Source organism: Paramormyrops kingsleyae, chromosome 23, assembly GCF_048594095.1.
Source record: "Paramormyrops kingsleyae isolate MSU_618 chromosome 23, PKINGS_0.4, whole genome shotgun sequence".
In the NCBI taxonomy this organism is placed as follows: Eukaryota; Metazoa; Chordata; class Actinopteri; order Osteoglossiformes; family Mormyridae; genus Paramormyrops; species Paramormyrops kingsleyae.
In genome coordinates this window covers 24,551,564-24,565,301 of record NC_132819.1, presented here as the reverse complement: position 1 = coordinate 24,565,301, position 13,738 = coordinate 24,551,564, and the positions used below count along the sequence as shown (strand labels likewise).

Below are 13,738 nucleotides of genomic sequence, written 5' to 3'. Positions count from 1 at the left end.
ACTGACACAAGGCATATCCCAATACAGGCCCATATGAGAAACGGTTCATATAAGGCTATTAAGCATTTTGCTTATTTCAGTTACATATGACAACGTATGATGTATTTTAATATGTTCACTACAAGATTATGGCCACATTCAAACCAAAAAACACACTTTTTGGGAAAAGCCCATAAGAATATTATAATACTGTACTTTTACATGAAATTTACATTTCAACGTACGTGATAACATATAGCTTTAGAAGGAAAGACATGCGTACTCTTTAACTCTTTATATTGCTTTCTTGGAGTTAAAATATTGGAAGAAACTTAATGTCATCCATTAAGAAACTTAATGCCTCCAATGCAATCTTCCTTTCTAAATTCCTCTTAGCAAGTCTAATGTTATTTTTTAACAAAACCTGTAGACTTAGATACTGCTGCTTTATTTTCGAATCATTAGTTATTTTCCATTTGTATAACACAGCCCTTTTCCTCCTGACTTTATTCTTAATTTCCGTAGTAAACCACCTTGGTTGCAGTTTCCTAGATTTAGTTTTGCTGGAAACAGGTATGAAGTCCTCTTGCACTTGCAATAATGTGCTTTTAAAAAATTCCCATGCTATTTAGCTCCATTCAGTTTACAGTTTCTAGTTTCAGTCTCATACCATTAAAGTTAGCCTTCCTAACACTGTATACTTTTGTTTTGGACACTAAAATTACCTTCAAAACCTCAACCTAATTAACCACCGTTAATTAAGTTGTTAACTACAGTTTTACTAATCCACAAATGATGCAATGCAGTTTTTCATCTCTATGTGTCACAAAAATATAGCTTTCATTTCCGAATAAGAATACAATAATGTTTGCAGAGGGCTCTGAGGGCAGATAAGGATCGAGGCCTTTGTCAGACGAATCTGCGAGCAGGTGACACACCAGCTGTGGTCTAGTGACCCACGTCCTGCTTACAGAGGAATTGAAACATATGGCAAAATTTACATTTTTTTCTTTGGTTATTCTTCAGTTGGATGTGAAAAATTAAATATTCTGGGAGCCTGCCAAAGGATACTTCGATCGCAGACGATGCGTAGGCCAAAAATATATAAGCGATACGGGAAATGATTTGGATGACAAATCATATATCAATATTAGTGATATTTATTATTTGTTAGTGTTTTCAGTGCCGTTACGTTTACATTTTTAATAATGGGCCCAAATTTATTTGCTGGTTGTTATATTCGCGGGGATCTTCCGCCATTAGTGTAAACTTTTGGGTTGGTCCGTCTCAGGTGAGCGTAAGTATTTCTGTTGCCATATATGTTTCATTTGGGTAATTTTGGGGAGTGATGTGTTTTTTCTTTGCGAACGTCTAGAATTTTAATTTGAAATTTAAACACAACGGTACAGCGGCGGTGAAGCGTAGCAGAAACGGGCGTTTTTAAATGAGAAAACACGTTTTTTCCTTCCTTTTTCTTTTAGTATCTGGCTGATTAGGGCACAAGGTCTGCCAGTATTTTGTTGTACTTCTATTATATTAAATGGCTCTTTATTGTTTATATGAGTTTTAAACTTTAAAATATTACTTTAGCAAACTGCTATTTTAGATCGATGCCTCATACTTACGCTTTGCCTTAATCTCATGTATTCTTCATAATTTAATTCGGTTAATACGTGTATTTCATGGGGCTATTCCCGTTGTTTCCTTATGTACTGCGCTTTGTAAGACATCGCTAAATAGCTTATAGGGATATAGATAGGTCATAATATAAAGGGAACGTAATGTTTATTTTATTGTTTCCCTTCCCCATTTTCCTTTATAGCTCTTTTGGTGTATTCACCGTTTATATGAATCACAATAAAAACCCCTTTATGAAGCATCAATTGAGAATTTCACCATCAATCGGCCAGTGATGACATTTAGCCCTTGTGAATGTGAAGGGGTGACAAAGTTGTATAAATTCTCGGTAAAAATTAAAATCCATAGATAGTCTTGGCTTGGGTACGCCCCGCGTCTTCGTCTCGGCGGGAAGCCTCACTGCTTCTGTGAGCACGGAATCTCGCGATTCATGTTATAACTTTTAACCTTTTTAGCACCGTAAATTTTTCATTTTTAATAATGGATCCAAGTATTATTTGGACATTGTGACATTCGTGGGGGTCTTCTGCCCTTAGCACTCAAGAATGTGAAGGGGTGACTATATTAATATATTAGGATAATGGTTAGCAGTGCTGTTCCTGGCACCCCGTCCCCCTGCCAGAATGTTTTCATTCCAACCCACTTTGCTTTCAACCTGCCACATGTATTATTAGCTTATTAAAGACCATATGAAGCTGATTAAGGTAGAGGTGGACTGAAGACATTCTGGCGGGGGGGAGCCAGGAACAGGATTGCTAACCACTGTATTAGATATATTGTACAATTAAAAGACAACACTGTTACGTGCTATAAAACTTTTATTTAAGAATGCTCCCACACTATTAACAGTTTTTAAACAGGTCATCCAGGATCTGCGGCAGGATGAGCTCTTTGGGGTCAAGTTGCTGAGTTCTCCTGCTGCAGCTGGATCTGGGGCTCCACCATGATTTCCTGGCTCCCTTCGACTTGGGAGACAGGGACGTGTCCAGGTAATTGGAAAACATCCTGGACATCCAGTGCATGGGCAGTCTCGGGTGAAGTTTGGGTCCTGGAATATGTCGAGGTCCCATCCCTCAAACAAGTCAACAGGCCAGTCCGTTGTTGCAGCAGGGACTGGCCTCTCATCAGGCTGGAGGATGTTGTTGAGCAGCTCCAGGTCCTCCAGGTTCCAGTTCTGTTCCACACGGGAGGGAACAGCATTCCATCCGTGCTGCTCTGTAGAACTTCCTGGCACAGGATGGTTCAGGAACTCAGACGGCCGGCTAGCTTCAGTATCTGCAGCCATTTGCCTGCTCTGCTTGGCAGCTCTTTTCACTTCCTCGATTCCACTCTGACCACCATTCTCCTCTCTGCCCTGACTCTGGACCTCTGCCTCCATGCACCTCTTTCTCTTTACCCCACATCTTGTGCGAGTTGACATGTCAGAGGAACTTTCAGGACTGGCACAATCTAATCCACTGTCCATGGACCAATATTGTGCAGTCCCATATGTGACATCCATCAGCCTCTGGTATTGTGAGCTGAAGCTGTTTGGATATCTATACTGCTTGGTAGCAAAAGTGGAAGCTTGAGCCTCGTTTCCTCGCTGGGGCTAGACGCTCCACACTGGAGTAGGTGCGACCAGTTGGAGCTCCACAGGTCCAGGGAATGTTGGCATGCTTGGCCCAGAGGCGGCCAGTACTCCCCCAGCAGTGTATATGCTGGGACCATCACCGTACGGGATGAACATGGCTGCCCTGTCCATTCAGTTACTGTGCAAAAAACATACAAGAGTTCTTAACACATAAGTGAATGACAATATTTATTTGATTGTTTTATCTCTTCTTTCAATCCAAACTGCTGAGAAATCACAATAGAAAATTACAATTTCTATTTCATATGACAAAATGTATGTTTGTACTGAGAAATATATACGTACCATTTAGTTGATAAAACATATATGGACCATTAATATGGATTCTCAGCATAAATGGTAAATTTCTTGTCAAAAACACCTTGACAGTTCTAAGTGAAAATTAGTTTGATGGAATCAACTGACTTAATATAGCAATTCCATATCTGTGATGTCATAACTCCCCTCCCAAGTCATTAAGTAAAAACATGAAAAATAGCGGCACAAACACGAAAAAAAATAGTCATAAATGCAAAATTTAGCTACACATTAGTATTCATTGTAGTATTAAAGGAGTGTTAATTTAGAGAGTTATTTGAATTGACTGAATTCATTTTCTTTAGTTACTTAATACACTGAGTCAGAATTATTCTCATAGTCTATGTCCAATAAAAAACCAAAGGTTGAACAGATCTTTCTTTCATTCATATCCCCAAAGCATTTATTCTGTCCAGGATTGTACACTGTAGATTCTGGAACCTGTCCCAGGAAGCCCAGGCACCAATAAAGCCTGATTCGTTGTGGGTCAGGTGAGCCAAACCCAGTGACCTCAGCCTCAGTATGACACACTTATAATGATTCAAGTTGCACCTGTATGACAGTAATCTGTAACTGGGCCTTGTCTACCAGCCATTCCTCATGCCAGCAAGCCAGAAGTTCTCCCCCAATCATTTCAATGTTACAGAGAATATGCACTTTTATATTCCCCTCTTGAATTCAAGTATAGCGCATCTAATCATTTGGCTAAAACAAACAAACAAAAAATCTATCTGTATATATATGTATACAGAGGTTTCTGCGATGGGTTGGCGTCCCATGCCTTGAGCCTGTAACCTCCAGGATAGGTTCCAGAACCCCCATGAACCTGAACAGGACAAGCGTTTTCAGAAAATGAGTTATGTTTTTAATTTTCTACCTGTAACCCCTAAAGTGACACCAAGTCCCACAATCATGGATTCAGTTACGAATACCATAAAATTATCGCACACATATTTGTAGAAAGAATATCACAAAAATGTATTTGACAGATATTCAACTGTGAAGCATAAAAGTACAATATTCCACAGACTCTCCTTATAATAAACCAACAAAAATTTGCCAGGTGTTTTCCCCCATGTCAGTGAAGGATTTCAGTTTCCTTGCAAGAAACAAGTATGGGACTGGGTATACAATAAATGACCACTCGGGGTCCTTGGTTCATCCCTACTGATGGTGGGTCACACTTAAAAACAATAACGTACATTTCAGCATCCACACTCCTTCCAAGTGGTAAGCTTCTGCAAAAAAATATTAACAAAAATAATAAATAAATAAATGGAAAAATCATTTCCAAATTTCAAAGTGTGCTGCTGCCCCCTGCAGGCATGCAATGGGAAGTCAAGGCGAAGGTTTAGAATTACAGTGTTAATAACCACCAGAACTTTTGGCCCCTTGGGAAACATGACTGCATTTCAGACTACAGCTGAATGGTAAAATCAGAGGTACCACAAACACATTCGTATGTGAGCACGCACGCACGCAGGCGGTCCAAGAAAACTGAGAATTTGACTTTGAATGAAATAGTTTTCATTCTGTAAAATCTGTGTATTCCAGCTTCATAAGGTGGATGACTCAAACCACAGTACAAGAGAATAAAAGTAGTTTACACACAACAAACTCAACTGGTAATATGTGAGTATGGGTTGACTTTAGTAGTACTAACTCTGGCTCTAGTGCCTACATTAACACCCTACCTCTAACTGGCAGTTAATGGAATGATAAATAACTTAATTTGGCTTTTTATATATATATATATATATATAAATCATAATTCATATCAATGCAATGCATGAAAATTGAAGCTTTTTAAAATGTTTGTTTTTACTGACAAAGTGCAAATATGCAAACCACCAAAATATTGTAAACACCACATACAACAGCACAACCAGCTACACACTGGCCCTAAATGGAAATTTAAATGCATCTGAAAGGCATCTCTAATCCTCCAGAAACAGTTTAAGAGCAGCGGGATGAGAGCTTTCGCTGGCGAGGACACATCCTGCCGTCTGCTCCATCCCTCCGTGGCGGCGGTACTGTGGGAACGGGATGGTCTCCGGACCACGAGGCCAGAGCAGGTACAGGGCGGTCGGATGTGGAGGACGATCTGGGCTATGGCTCAGCAGGACGACACTGCAAACTGCTCCTGTGTGCCTGGGGGCCTTTGGGGACTGGGGTGGCAGGAAGTGTTTAACAGGGCCGGACTGGAGAGGTTACTGGTGGGCTATCAGACCACTGGACCCCGTGGAGTGCCGGCCTGTGGAGGTGCTGTTCCCACCGCAGTCCACATACTGGTATCTCTCCTGGGACACCTGTTCCGTATGGCTGAAGTAGGATGTGGTGATGGTCACCCTACAGGCAGGGAAGTGAGACAGAGACAGAAAACACGTGTGAGAAAGTAAGCAAAATTTATTTATAAAACATTTTTTTAAAACACTCAGTGTTTACCAAAATGCTGAAAAGAGAGTAAACAAGCAGCACACAAAATAAAGACATATGTTGAGTGCAAACGGACATTAAAATATCTCAAAAGCCCTAGAATAGAGATCCGTTTTAAGGCAGGATTTAAAAGGAGATATTCTGAGAGGTTCTAAGATGAGGTGGCAGACTATTCCACAGCTGTGGACCATAAACTGCAAAAGCACAATCCCCTTTACATTTTAAGATAGACTGGGGACAACCAAGGGAAGATTGTGTAATGACCTTAGTTAGTCCATTTGTGGTGAAGGAGTTTGCATATGTCAGAAGGCACCAGACCTTTTAAGGCCTTGAATACAAACAATAAAACTTTTAATTGGATCCCTGGCTGTGTGTGTGTGTACATGCGTGTAGATCATATCATAACTGTGACTGATCACATCCGCTGTTACACCCCACCTATCCGGATATCAGACTCTCCACAGGGACAACAGCATACAGGAAAATATGGAAAAACAGCCCCCCCAAAAAAAAGCATGAGGCAGTTAGGTTTTTATTAAGAAGCTCATAAAAATTTAAATAACTTAATGTAATATAAAATTCTAGGTCTGCGTAGTACTTTGGAACAAGACCAGTCATTCAATACATTCATTAAAAACTAAACAAATTATATGAATGTATAACAAAACAATCTACAAAATAGCAATATACAAATAATATAAAAGCACTAATAATGTATTATGTATACACACACACAGAAAGTCTGTGCTGTTTAAATACAAATCTGATCACTTACTGCATTACGAGCACGATGTTGTGCACCTTGATGGACTGCAGGGTGCAGTAATAACTGAAAAACCAAGCAAACACACAGACCAGTCACCTCTTCTGCTTTCTCCAAACACACAGGATGCACGGTGGAGCCCCTTGAGGGGAGATACTTACTATATGTAGCTAATTTCATCTGCTATGACGGTGTGAACGGTGAAGTAAATCTGAAAGCCAGAGGACAACAAACACAGAAGCTGCTAAGTTTGCGTAACTGTGCAGATTATTAAATATGGTAACGTAGAGGAGGGGTTACATAGCACAGGCAGTCTGCAACTACTGGACTTAGAGCCCTTGTGTAAACCCCCGTTAGGCACAAGTCATGGTTCACTTTTCCGCGTGCCGTCACAAGTCGCGCACAATGCGTGCAACGTAAATTTCATCATCAGCGTTGTCCGCGCAGACTGTGCACATGCAGCCGGGTATGGCTGATACCCGATCTGTCAAATACGTCCGGATTGGCGCGGATACCGATCTGAATATCAGATCGGTTCATCTCTAATATAATCACTTAACCTCTCCCATGAAACAATTTCTTTGGAAGTAAATAGAAAGTCGTCTTTTCATTCTCTAAACACCTGTATCCACGATCAAACATACGGCATACCGACAGGTATGACGGTCACCTAGCCGGATAACACAGGAGGGTGCCAATGCTGGGGTGTGACACGGCACCGTCCAGCCGCTGGGGACCAGGGCGTGTTGTGTACCTGCTGCCTGTCCAGCGGCCCCACGTAGCTCACGTTGCTCAGACGGGACTTTCCGATCACTGTCCTAGAGAACTGAACTTGCGCTGTGAGGTTGGCCACCTCCACGGAGTAGTAATTATTATTGGTGATGTTCAGGGTGTTCTGGGAGAGACACAGAGGAGGGAATGTGATCTAGTCCACAATCACCAGCTTCATTAGCAGCTCACTACCATGGGGACCTTCCCCTGGGATGGCGTCTAACAGCCACGGTAACCCTGCTAAAGGCTGGATGTTTATCAAGGCGGTTTGGGCTTTTACATGGAGATCAAATCCTTTGAGGTTAACAGTGATAATCTACAGACTTGCTAGATCATAAACAAATGAACTGTTTTTAAAAACACATCTTTCTTTCCTCTAACTGGAAAATGTAATACTGTCCCAGTTTTCAGAAACACTTCACAAATCTATTATGTGTCTAAAATCAGAGCACCCCAAGGGGCTTACCGTGATGTTGAGATAGACGATTTTTTTACTATGGTCATAGGTGACGTATGCAGACTTTAGCTCCACGGAGGACACGTCAATGGAGCGAGGGAACAGGAAGAAGAGGGCCAGTCCAGACAGAAGCAGGCACACGACCACTGACACGGTGACATACAGCTTCCTATTGGACGACATGCCTGCTTGTCAGCAGAGGAAGAGCGGGACGAAGCGCTGCTTCCCACAGAGGTATAGTTTCATACTGTCATGTGACTAAACATCACTGTTAACTTGAGCATGCTTGCGACTTGAGCCGTTTCTCTGTAATACAAGCCATCTGACAAGGCATCCAAATGGTGAAACTTGAATCATGATTGACATTCACCACAGTCATACATACATCCCTCCACAGAAGCATGTATTTAACAATGTCTCAGCCCAGGACTGGCCTCTGAATACATTTTAACTGCCTGAGTTTCTGACAAAATCGGTTAGGACTGCACCTCCAGCCAGGTTTGAGCCACATTTAACTACCATGTCCTTACGGGCATGAACTGTAACCCACTCAGTGGGGCTAATATGCTAAATCTGGGCTTGATATTCACCCAGTGCTGCTGGTTTGGACATGAGTCTCGTTTCTTGTGAGATAAACACAACACGTGTTAAAGATGACCAACAGAAGACTCACATTTAGCTTAAGATTCAATCAAACAATGAAAGTGACTTCAGCATCAGACTGAAGACACAGACAGGTCTGTGGTATAGCATTACCAGACTGAAACCTGGTGTGGGAGGGTCTCTGAACTCACGTTCTTTGTGGACGGAGTCTCTGGTCGCTGTATGGAATCAATGCAACAAGCTGATTTTCTTGTCCTGTGTTGACAGAGGCAGTTTATTATCAATGGCCTTTGGGTGTGTAGACAAAACTTTGTCAACCATTCGACAACAAACTCACCAATCGCAGTTTCTGTAGAAGACAGCACTGCCTGGCAGACTTACTGAAAACTTCACTAAAGATACTGCTCACGACTTAAAAATGAGGTCAAAATTCTTTTGCATCATATTGCATCACTTTTATCCAATTACTCTTTTAAATCACTATCTCTGAGTTAATTATTGTAATTAGCATCTGGAATTAACGATGTTTAAAATTACCGAACCGGTTTAATTTCCGTGCCAGGCAGGAGGGAGGAGGCGAGTAAGGCATGTGTGTACCTCGCGGGATCCTGCCCGTGCCCTGACACGTGGGACACGTGACACTGTCCCTGCCAGTGAACTCCATGTAGGGGTAGTGGGACACGTCACCATCCTTGCCATCCTTGCCATCCTCACTGTGAGAGTTAGGTGACTCCGGGGCTTCAGTCAGGCTGTCGCAGTCCTCAGCGTTTTGCTTCGTCAGCCGGGATATAGACGTCCCCATGGCGGGGGTTGCAGGATGCTGGGAGATGGGTGGTAAGGGGGGGCGGGCTTTACGTTAGGGATTTTCTGACTGGACTGGATGATCTAATCCCACTTCAGCAGATCAACCAGTGAAAAACCTGAGTCTTAAACTGCTACCTCCCTTGTTGCTTTTCATCAATCAACTGAACATTCATCACTGGACATTAATGAAGTTCAAGATATTTATGTCAAAAGTCAACCAAAATTAGCCAGGTCTTAATTCTCACCCTTCGTCCAATTAAACTCGAAATATTATAAAATTGTAAGGAGAAATGTAACGTAAACTTAATACACTGGGAATTATGTATTAAAAAAAAAAAAAAAAAGAAGTACCAGAAAGACCTTGGAAAGACCATATGAAATTCATTTTAGTAGAAGTTTGCATAAAGCTATAAATGAATCGATATTTAAAAGGAGTGTAATACCTTCTGTACTGCTATTCAAGACACAAAGAAATTGATACATGCCTTTGCATACAGTAGGATAGACTGCTGTAATGCTCTTATCTGGGAGCCCACACTGCACATTAAACACCTTGCAGTGAATTCAAAACGCAGCAGCTCGATTTGTCACCAGGAGCAGGAAGTTTGAACACTTAACCCCTGTTCTTAGTTCCCTGCACTGGCTTCCAGTTAGGTTCAGGACTGACTTCAAAGTTCTCTTACTTACATATAAGACACTTAAAGGTCTAGCTCCTGCCTACCTGACAGAATTACTTCAAGGTTACAATCCGCATTGTTCACTCAGATTACACAACGCAGGTTTCCTTGTCGTTCCACATATAAATAAAGTGAGAGTGGGCGGTAAAGCATTCTGCTACAAGGCCCCTATATTGTGGAATGGTTTACCAGTCTATGTTCAGGATGCCAATTCAGTCATGGTCTTTAAATCTTGACTGAAGACCCATTACTTCAGTTTAGCTTACCTGCAACCTAACACAACATAATTATGGCTGCTGGTGCTGTTGTACATGCCATTTTTATCTACAGTGCTTGTCCATTTATGTGTCAATGCATGTTCCGACCATCCATGCTCTCTGCCTTCCCACATGTCTGGGTGGTGCCCGGGGTGGGCACCATCTGAGCTGGAGTCCTGGTTCAGTCCCATGGAGGGGTGACATCACAAATGGGACATACAAACTATATCATCGTGGGTGCAGCCTTCAGTACCACCCTACACAGGCCAGTGTGGAGAACAGACTTATTGATGGACTTTGTCTTGATCCTTAATCACAGCTTATACCCAGCTTTCAGCAAGCAAGTCGGTATTACTCTCGCTAATGATGTTTAATGCATCACAACACATCCATGTAAAGCGCCTTCGGACGACTCTGTTGTGAAAGGTGCTATATAAAAATAAATTGAATTGAATAATACATACAGCCACTTTTGCCAGCATAATTTGCAGTTATCGGCGTGTGAACAAAAGCCAGCGAAACCCGATAATACCGCAACCTTCCAAAGAACTATTTCGTGAACTTAGTGACATTTTTTTAGGCTCGGTGATCAAAGCACTTCTCATATTTGATCGGCAGATCTTATGCGGCTAAACGCCATACCCATCGTCAGCGTAGTTATCCTTCCTTTTTAAACAAACTAGGCCAAATTGGGTGCATTCATACTAAGTACAGTTTACAATATATGTACTGATGCTGCGGTAAAGTTAAAACCACCCAATAATTGCTAGCCATCGCCCAAATAACGGCGGACAAGCACAACCTCCAGTGCCAACGACACCATGAGACGGCAGATCCCATTTATACCCAAAAAAATGACACAGGTTGCTGGTACTTCTGGCCTAAATAACCAGCTGCCTCGCAAATCTACACACCGTTGACTGTTGCCTCTAAGCATCACGTTTATATTTTCTTAACTGCGGACTGCAAAATGGGTTGAAAACACATAATCAATCTCCTACCTTACCGATATGATTTAGTCCCAATGCCAAGCACAGCCAAACCGCTCTTGTTTATTTCTATTACACAAGCGCAAAATATCGCGACTTCCGGTACGAGACCTGTAAGTACGCAATTTCCGGTCTTCCAGGGGCGTTTCCAGAAGGATCCGCGGTGGTGTGGGTACTGTATATTGCTATTACGGGATGCAATAGAAATAGAAATGTGGATTTGAGTCGCGAATACGCTGCCGATCTGAATCAGCCGTGTTAAACTATTAAACTATTCAAGTAATAAAGGACTTTAGACCATCTACCAAAGCTGCACCCTCTCCATCCCATGTATTTACAAAGATTTTCATTAAATGGCTGATTACCTTTAATTGTGTGCACTGACACAATTAAACTCAATTAAGGAACTGGACATTTGTTTTCCCCATTTGGCTTGCTTTTCGTTAGTTTTCAGTGTTACTTATTTTTTAGTTATTTTTCAGTTACTTTTCTATTTGTTTCTCACCAACGGCGCATGCGCCTGTTATGGACGCGCTGCTTCGAGTAAGTAGAACGATAAATGCGTATACAAAAGTGCACCTGTGTTACGCCACTTTAGTCACATATAAGTTAAAATGTTTTCCATAAAATACAAACTAATAAATATATTACCTGACTAACTACATATATAGTATGACCAACAAGCAGAAACGAAGTCTGTCCAACTTTGGTTTTCGATTACTATTGGGGGCGGGGGGTAAAGAACGCAATATATTGAAGAGGCCGGGTAAAGCCTTTTTATCTGGCTAGCATAGTTTAACATTAGAATACATCGAAAGGAATAGTAACGATAAAAAAAACAACTAGAACTTCTTCAGTTTTCCAAAAAGTCACTCATATCTTGTTGTAAAACTTCTCCTCAGACGCGCCCCAGCCATTCCGTGTATTCTATAGATTTCATTGCTGGCTCACATGAATAATTATAGTAATTTGACGAGGCATTGATTGGCCAAACATATGCTAACGGTAGAGTCAACAAATTGCATGGTTACTGCCTATAGTAGGGAGATTTTAAGAGCAGTTTTGAAATGAATCAGTCGGCACTCTTTGACAGATATAATATCATAGTTTTACATCAAGGTCGGAACATTAATGGTAACGTGCAATAAGCTCAGTACAGAAGAGACCAGTAGAAATGCTGCAACATGAAGAGGAATCTCACCAGTTAAGGAAACTGAATTTGTTGACCTTAATTAGTCATTATGTTACGTGCGAAATTATAAAACCAGCCAAGCAATAAAACGTGATACAAAAAGAATATAGTAATACTAACCTTGGGACCCTTATGTTCTGCGCAGGACGCTGGAAGATGAATGGATAAGTATTTAATTACTGTAGAATAATATTAGGATCTTTTTTTCAGAAATTCAGTGACCTGTGTATTGTGTTATGTCATTACAGTATAATATTAAGGCATTCTGCAGTTTGAGAGCAGTATAGGAATCGTACACATTGGGTTTTGCTGAAACGATTTCCCTGGTCATTTGCGCTGAAGGTGTGGAAAAGGGCAAAGCTTCTATTCTATAGTCAGCTCACTGTGCCATCATCTTTGAGATCGTATCTTAAATTGTATGTAATGTAATTCCATCTACCAAATATCCAGCCATTCAGGGCCATGCTTCCCGTCTGCATTAGTTTAGGCATCTTTTAAGAGAAATATGAGGAGCGTGATTATTCAATCAGTTTTTCTTTATCAGTATTGCCTTCATGATTGTGGGCATTATTTCGTCTTTGAAGACAGAGTATAAAAAGGAACAGGAAATCTTTATTGGCAGAAGGGATAAGCGTTCTCTTATGATTTGCCTTTGAAGCCCTTCCCTGCAATTGCAGCTCAGCACTCCGCTTGCATTTTTATAGCTATTTCGGCTTTCACCACCGTTAACCTCCGGCCCAACCAAATTCTTCTTCTTCTTAGGGGTCCAAGTAGCGTAGCTGATGGAACCCTATTATATTATTATTATTTATTGTTATTATTTATTATCATTATTATTGTTTTACGGGATTTGCTGTCCCCATGGAGAACTAAATACGAAAGTGTAGCCATAGTAAAGCCACGCAGAGTTTTCCATAATTGCTGTCCAATAGAGGCACACAGGGAGCCTGCAGCTTATACAGTCTGAGGCAGGGGGCGCCCTATACTGCATCCCAGTCTGTCACAGAGTAAACACTTGCACACAGAATCGATAATTTAGGAACACATGTTCCTCTAGCTGCATGTTTTTTAACTGCAGGAGGACATTGCAGTAGTCAAAGGACCCTCCAGAAAATGCTGGTAGACGGTGCAAACTTTAGATACACAACTGAGATTGTTAGTTTATGTAGCTTAGGCTGCATTTGTTCCTGGTTTGCATTGTAAGGAGAAATTGTATTTTTTTCATTGTTTTTTTCCGCAAAT

General features: G+C 41.3%; 1 protein-coding gene and 1 long non-coding RNA gene across 3 annotated transcripts; one reads left to right on the top strand and one right to left on the bottom strand.

The window, feature by feature from the left end:
- Window positions 1–915: 915 nt before the first annotated feature.
- On the top strand, window positions 916–3,160 carry LOC140581855 (uncharacterized). Its single transcript, XR_011984888.1, has 2 exons — window positions 916–1,276; window positions 2,478–3,160. It is a non-coding gene; the product is annotated as an uncharacterized lncRNA (long non-coding RNA).
- A 245-nt stretch (window positions 3,161–3,405) lies between these two features.
- LOC111842799 (transmembrane protein 106B-like) lies at window positions 3,406–11,439 on the bottom strand. Of its 2 annotated transcripts, none has more exons than XM_023809794.2 (8): window positions 11,322–11,439; window positions 9,175–9,397; window positions 8,769–8,832; window positions 7,984–8,143; window positions 7,501–7,641; window positions 6,908–6,957; window positions 6,759–6,812; window positions 3,406–5,896 (listed from the first exon to the last, which is right to left on the bottom strand). In XM_023809794.2, the coding sequence occupies exons 2-8, from the start codon at window positions 9,377–9,379 to the stop codon at window positions 5,758–5,760; spliced, it is 813 nt and encodes a 270-aa protein (XP_023665562.1). In that variant the 5' UTR covers window positions 9,380–9,397; window positions 11,322–11,439; the 3' UTR covers window positions 3,406–5,757. The 2 variants fall into 2 exon arrangements, with proteins under 2 accessions (XP_023665562.1, XP_023665563.1); XM_023809795.2 differs by having other exon boundaries at window positions 11,317–11,433.
- Window positions 11,440–13,738: the final 2,299 nt, after the last annotated feature.

Excerpts from the sequence above, each read along its gene's own strand:
- LOC111842799 (XM_023809794.2), bottom strand. The coding sequence starts at position 9,379 with ATGGGGACGTCTATATCCCGGCTGACGAAGCAAAACGCTGAGGACTGC. Across the intron at positions 8,833-9,174 it reads CACGGGCAGGATCCCGCGAG|GACAAGAAAATCAGCTTGTT; the intron begins GTACACACATGC and ends CTGTCAACACAG. Across the intron at positions 6,958-7,500 it reads GGCCGCTGGACAGGCAGCAG|ATTTACTTCACCGTTCACAC; the intron begins GTACACAACACG and ends TCTGGCTTTCAG.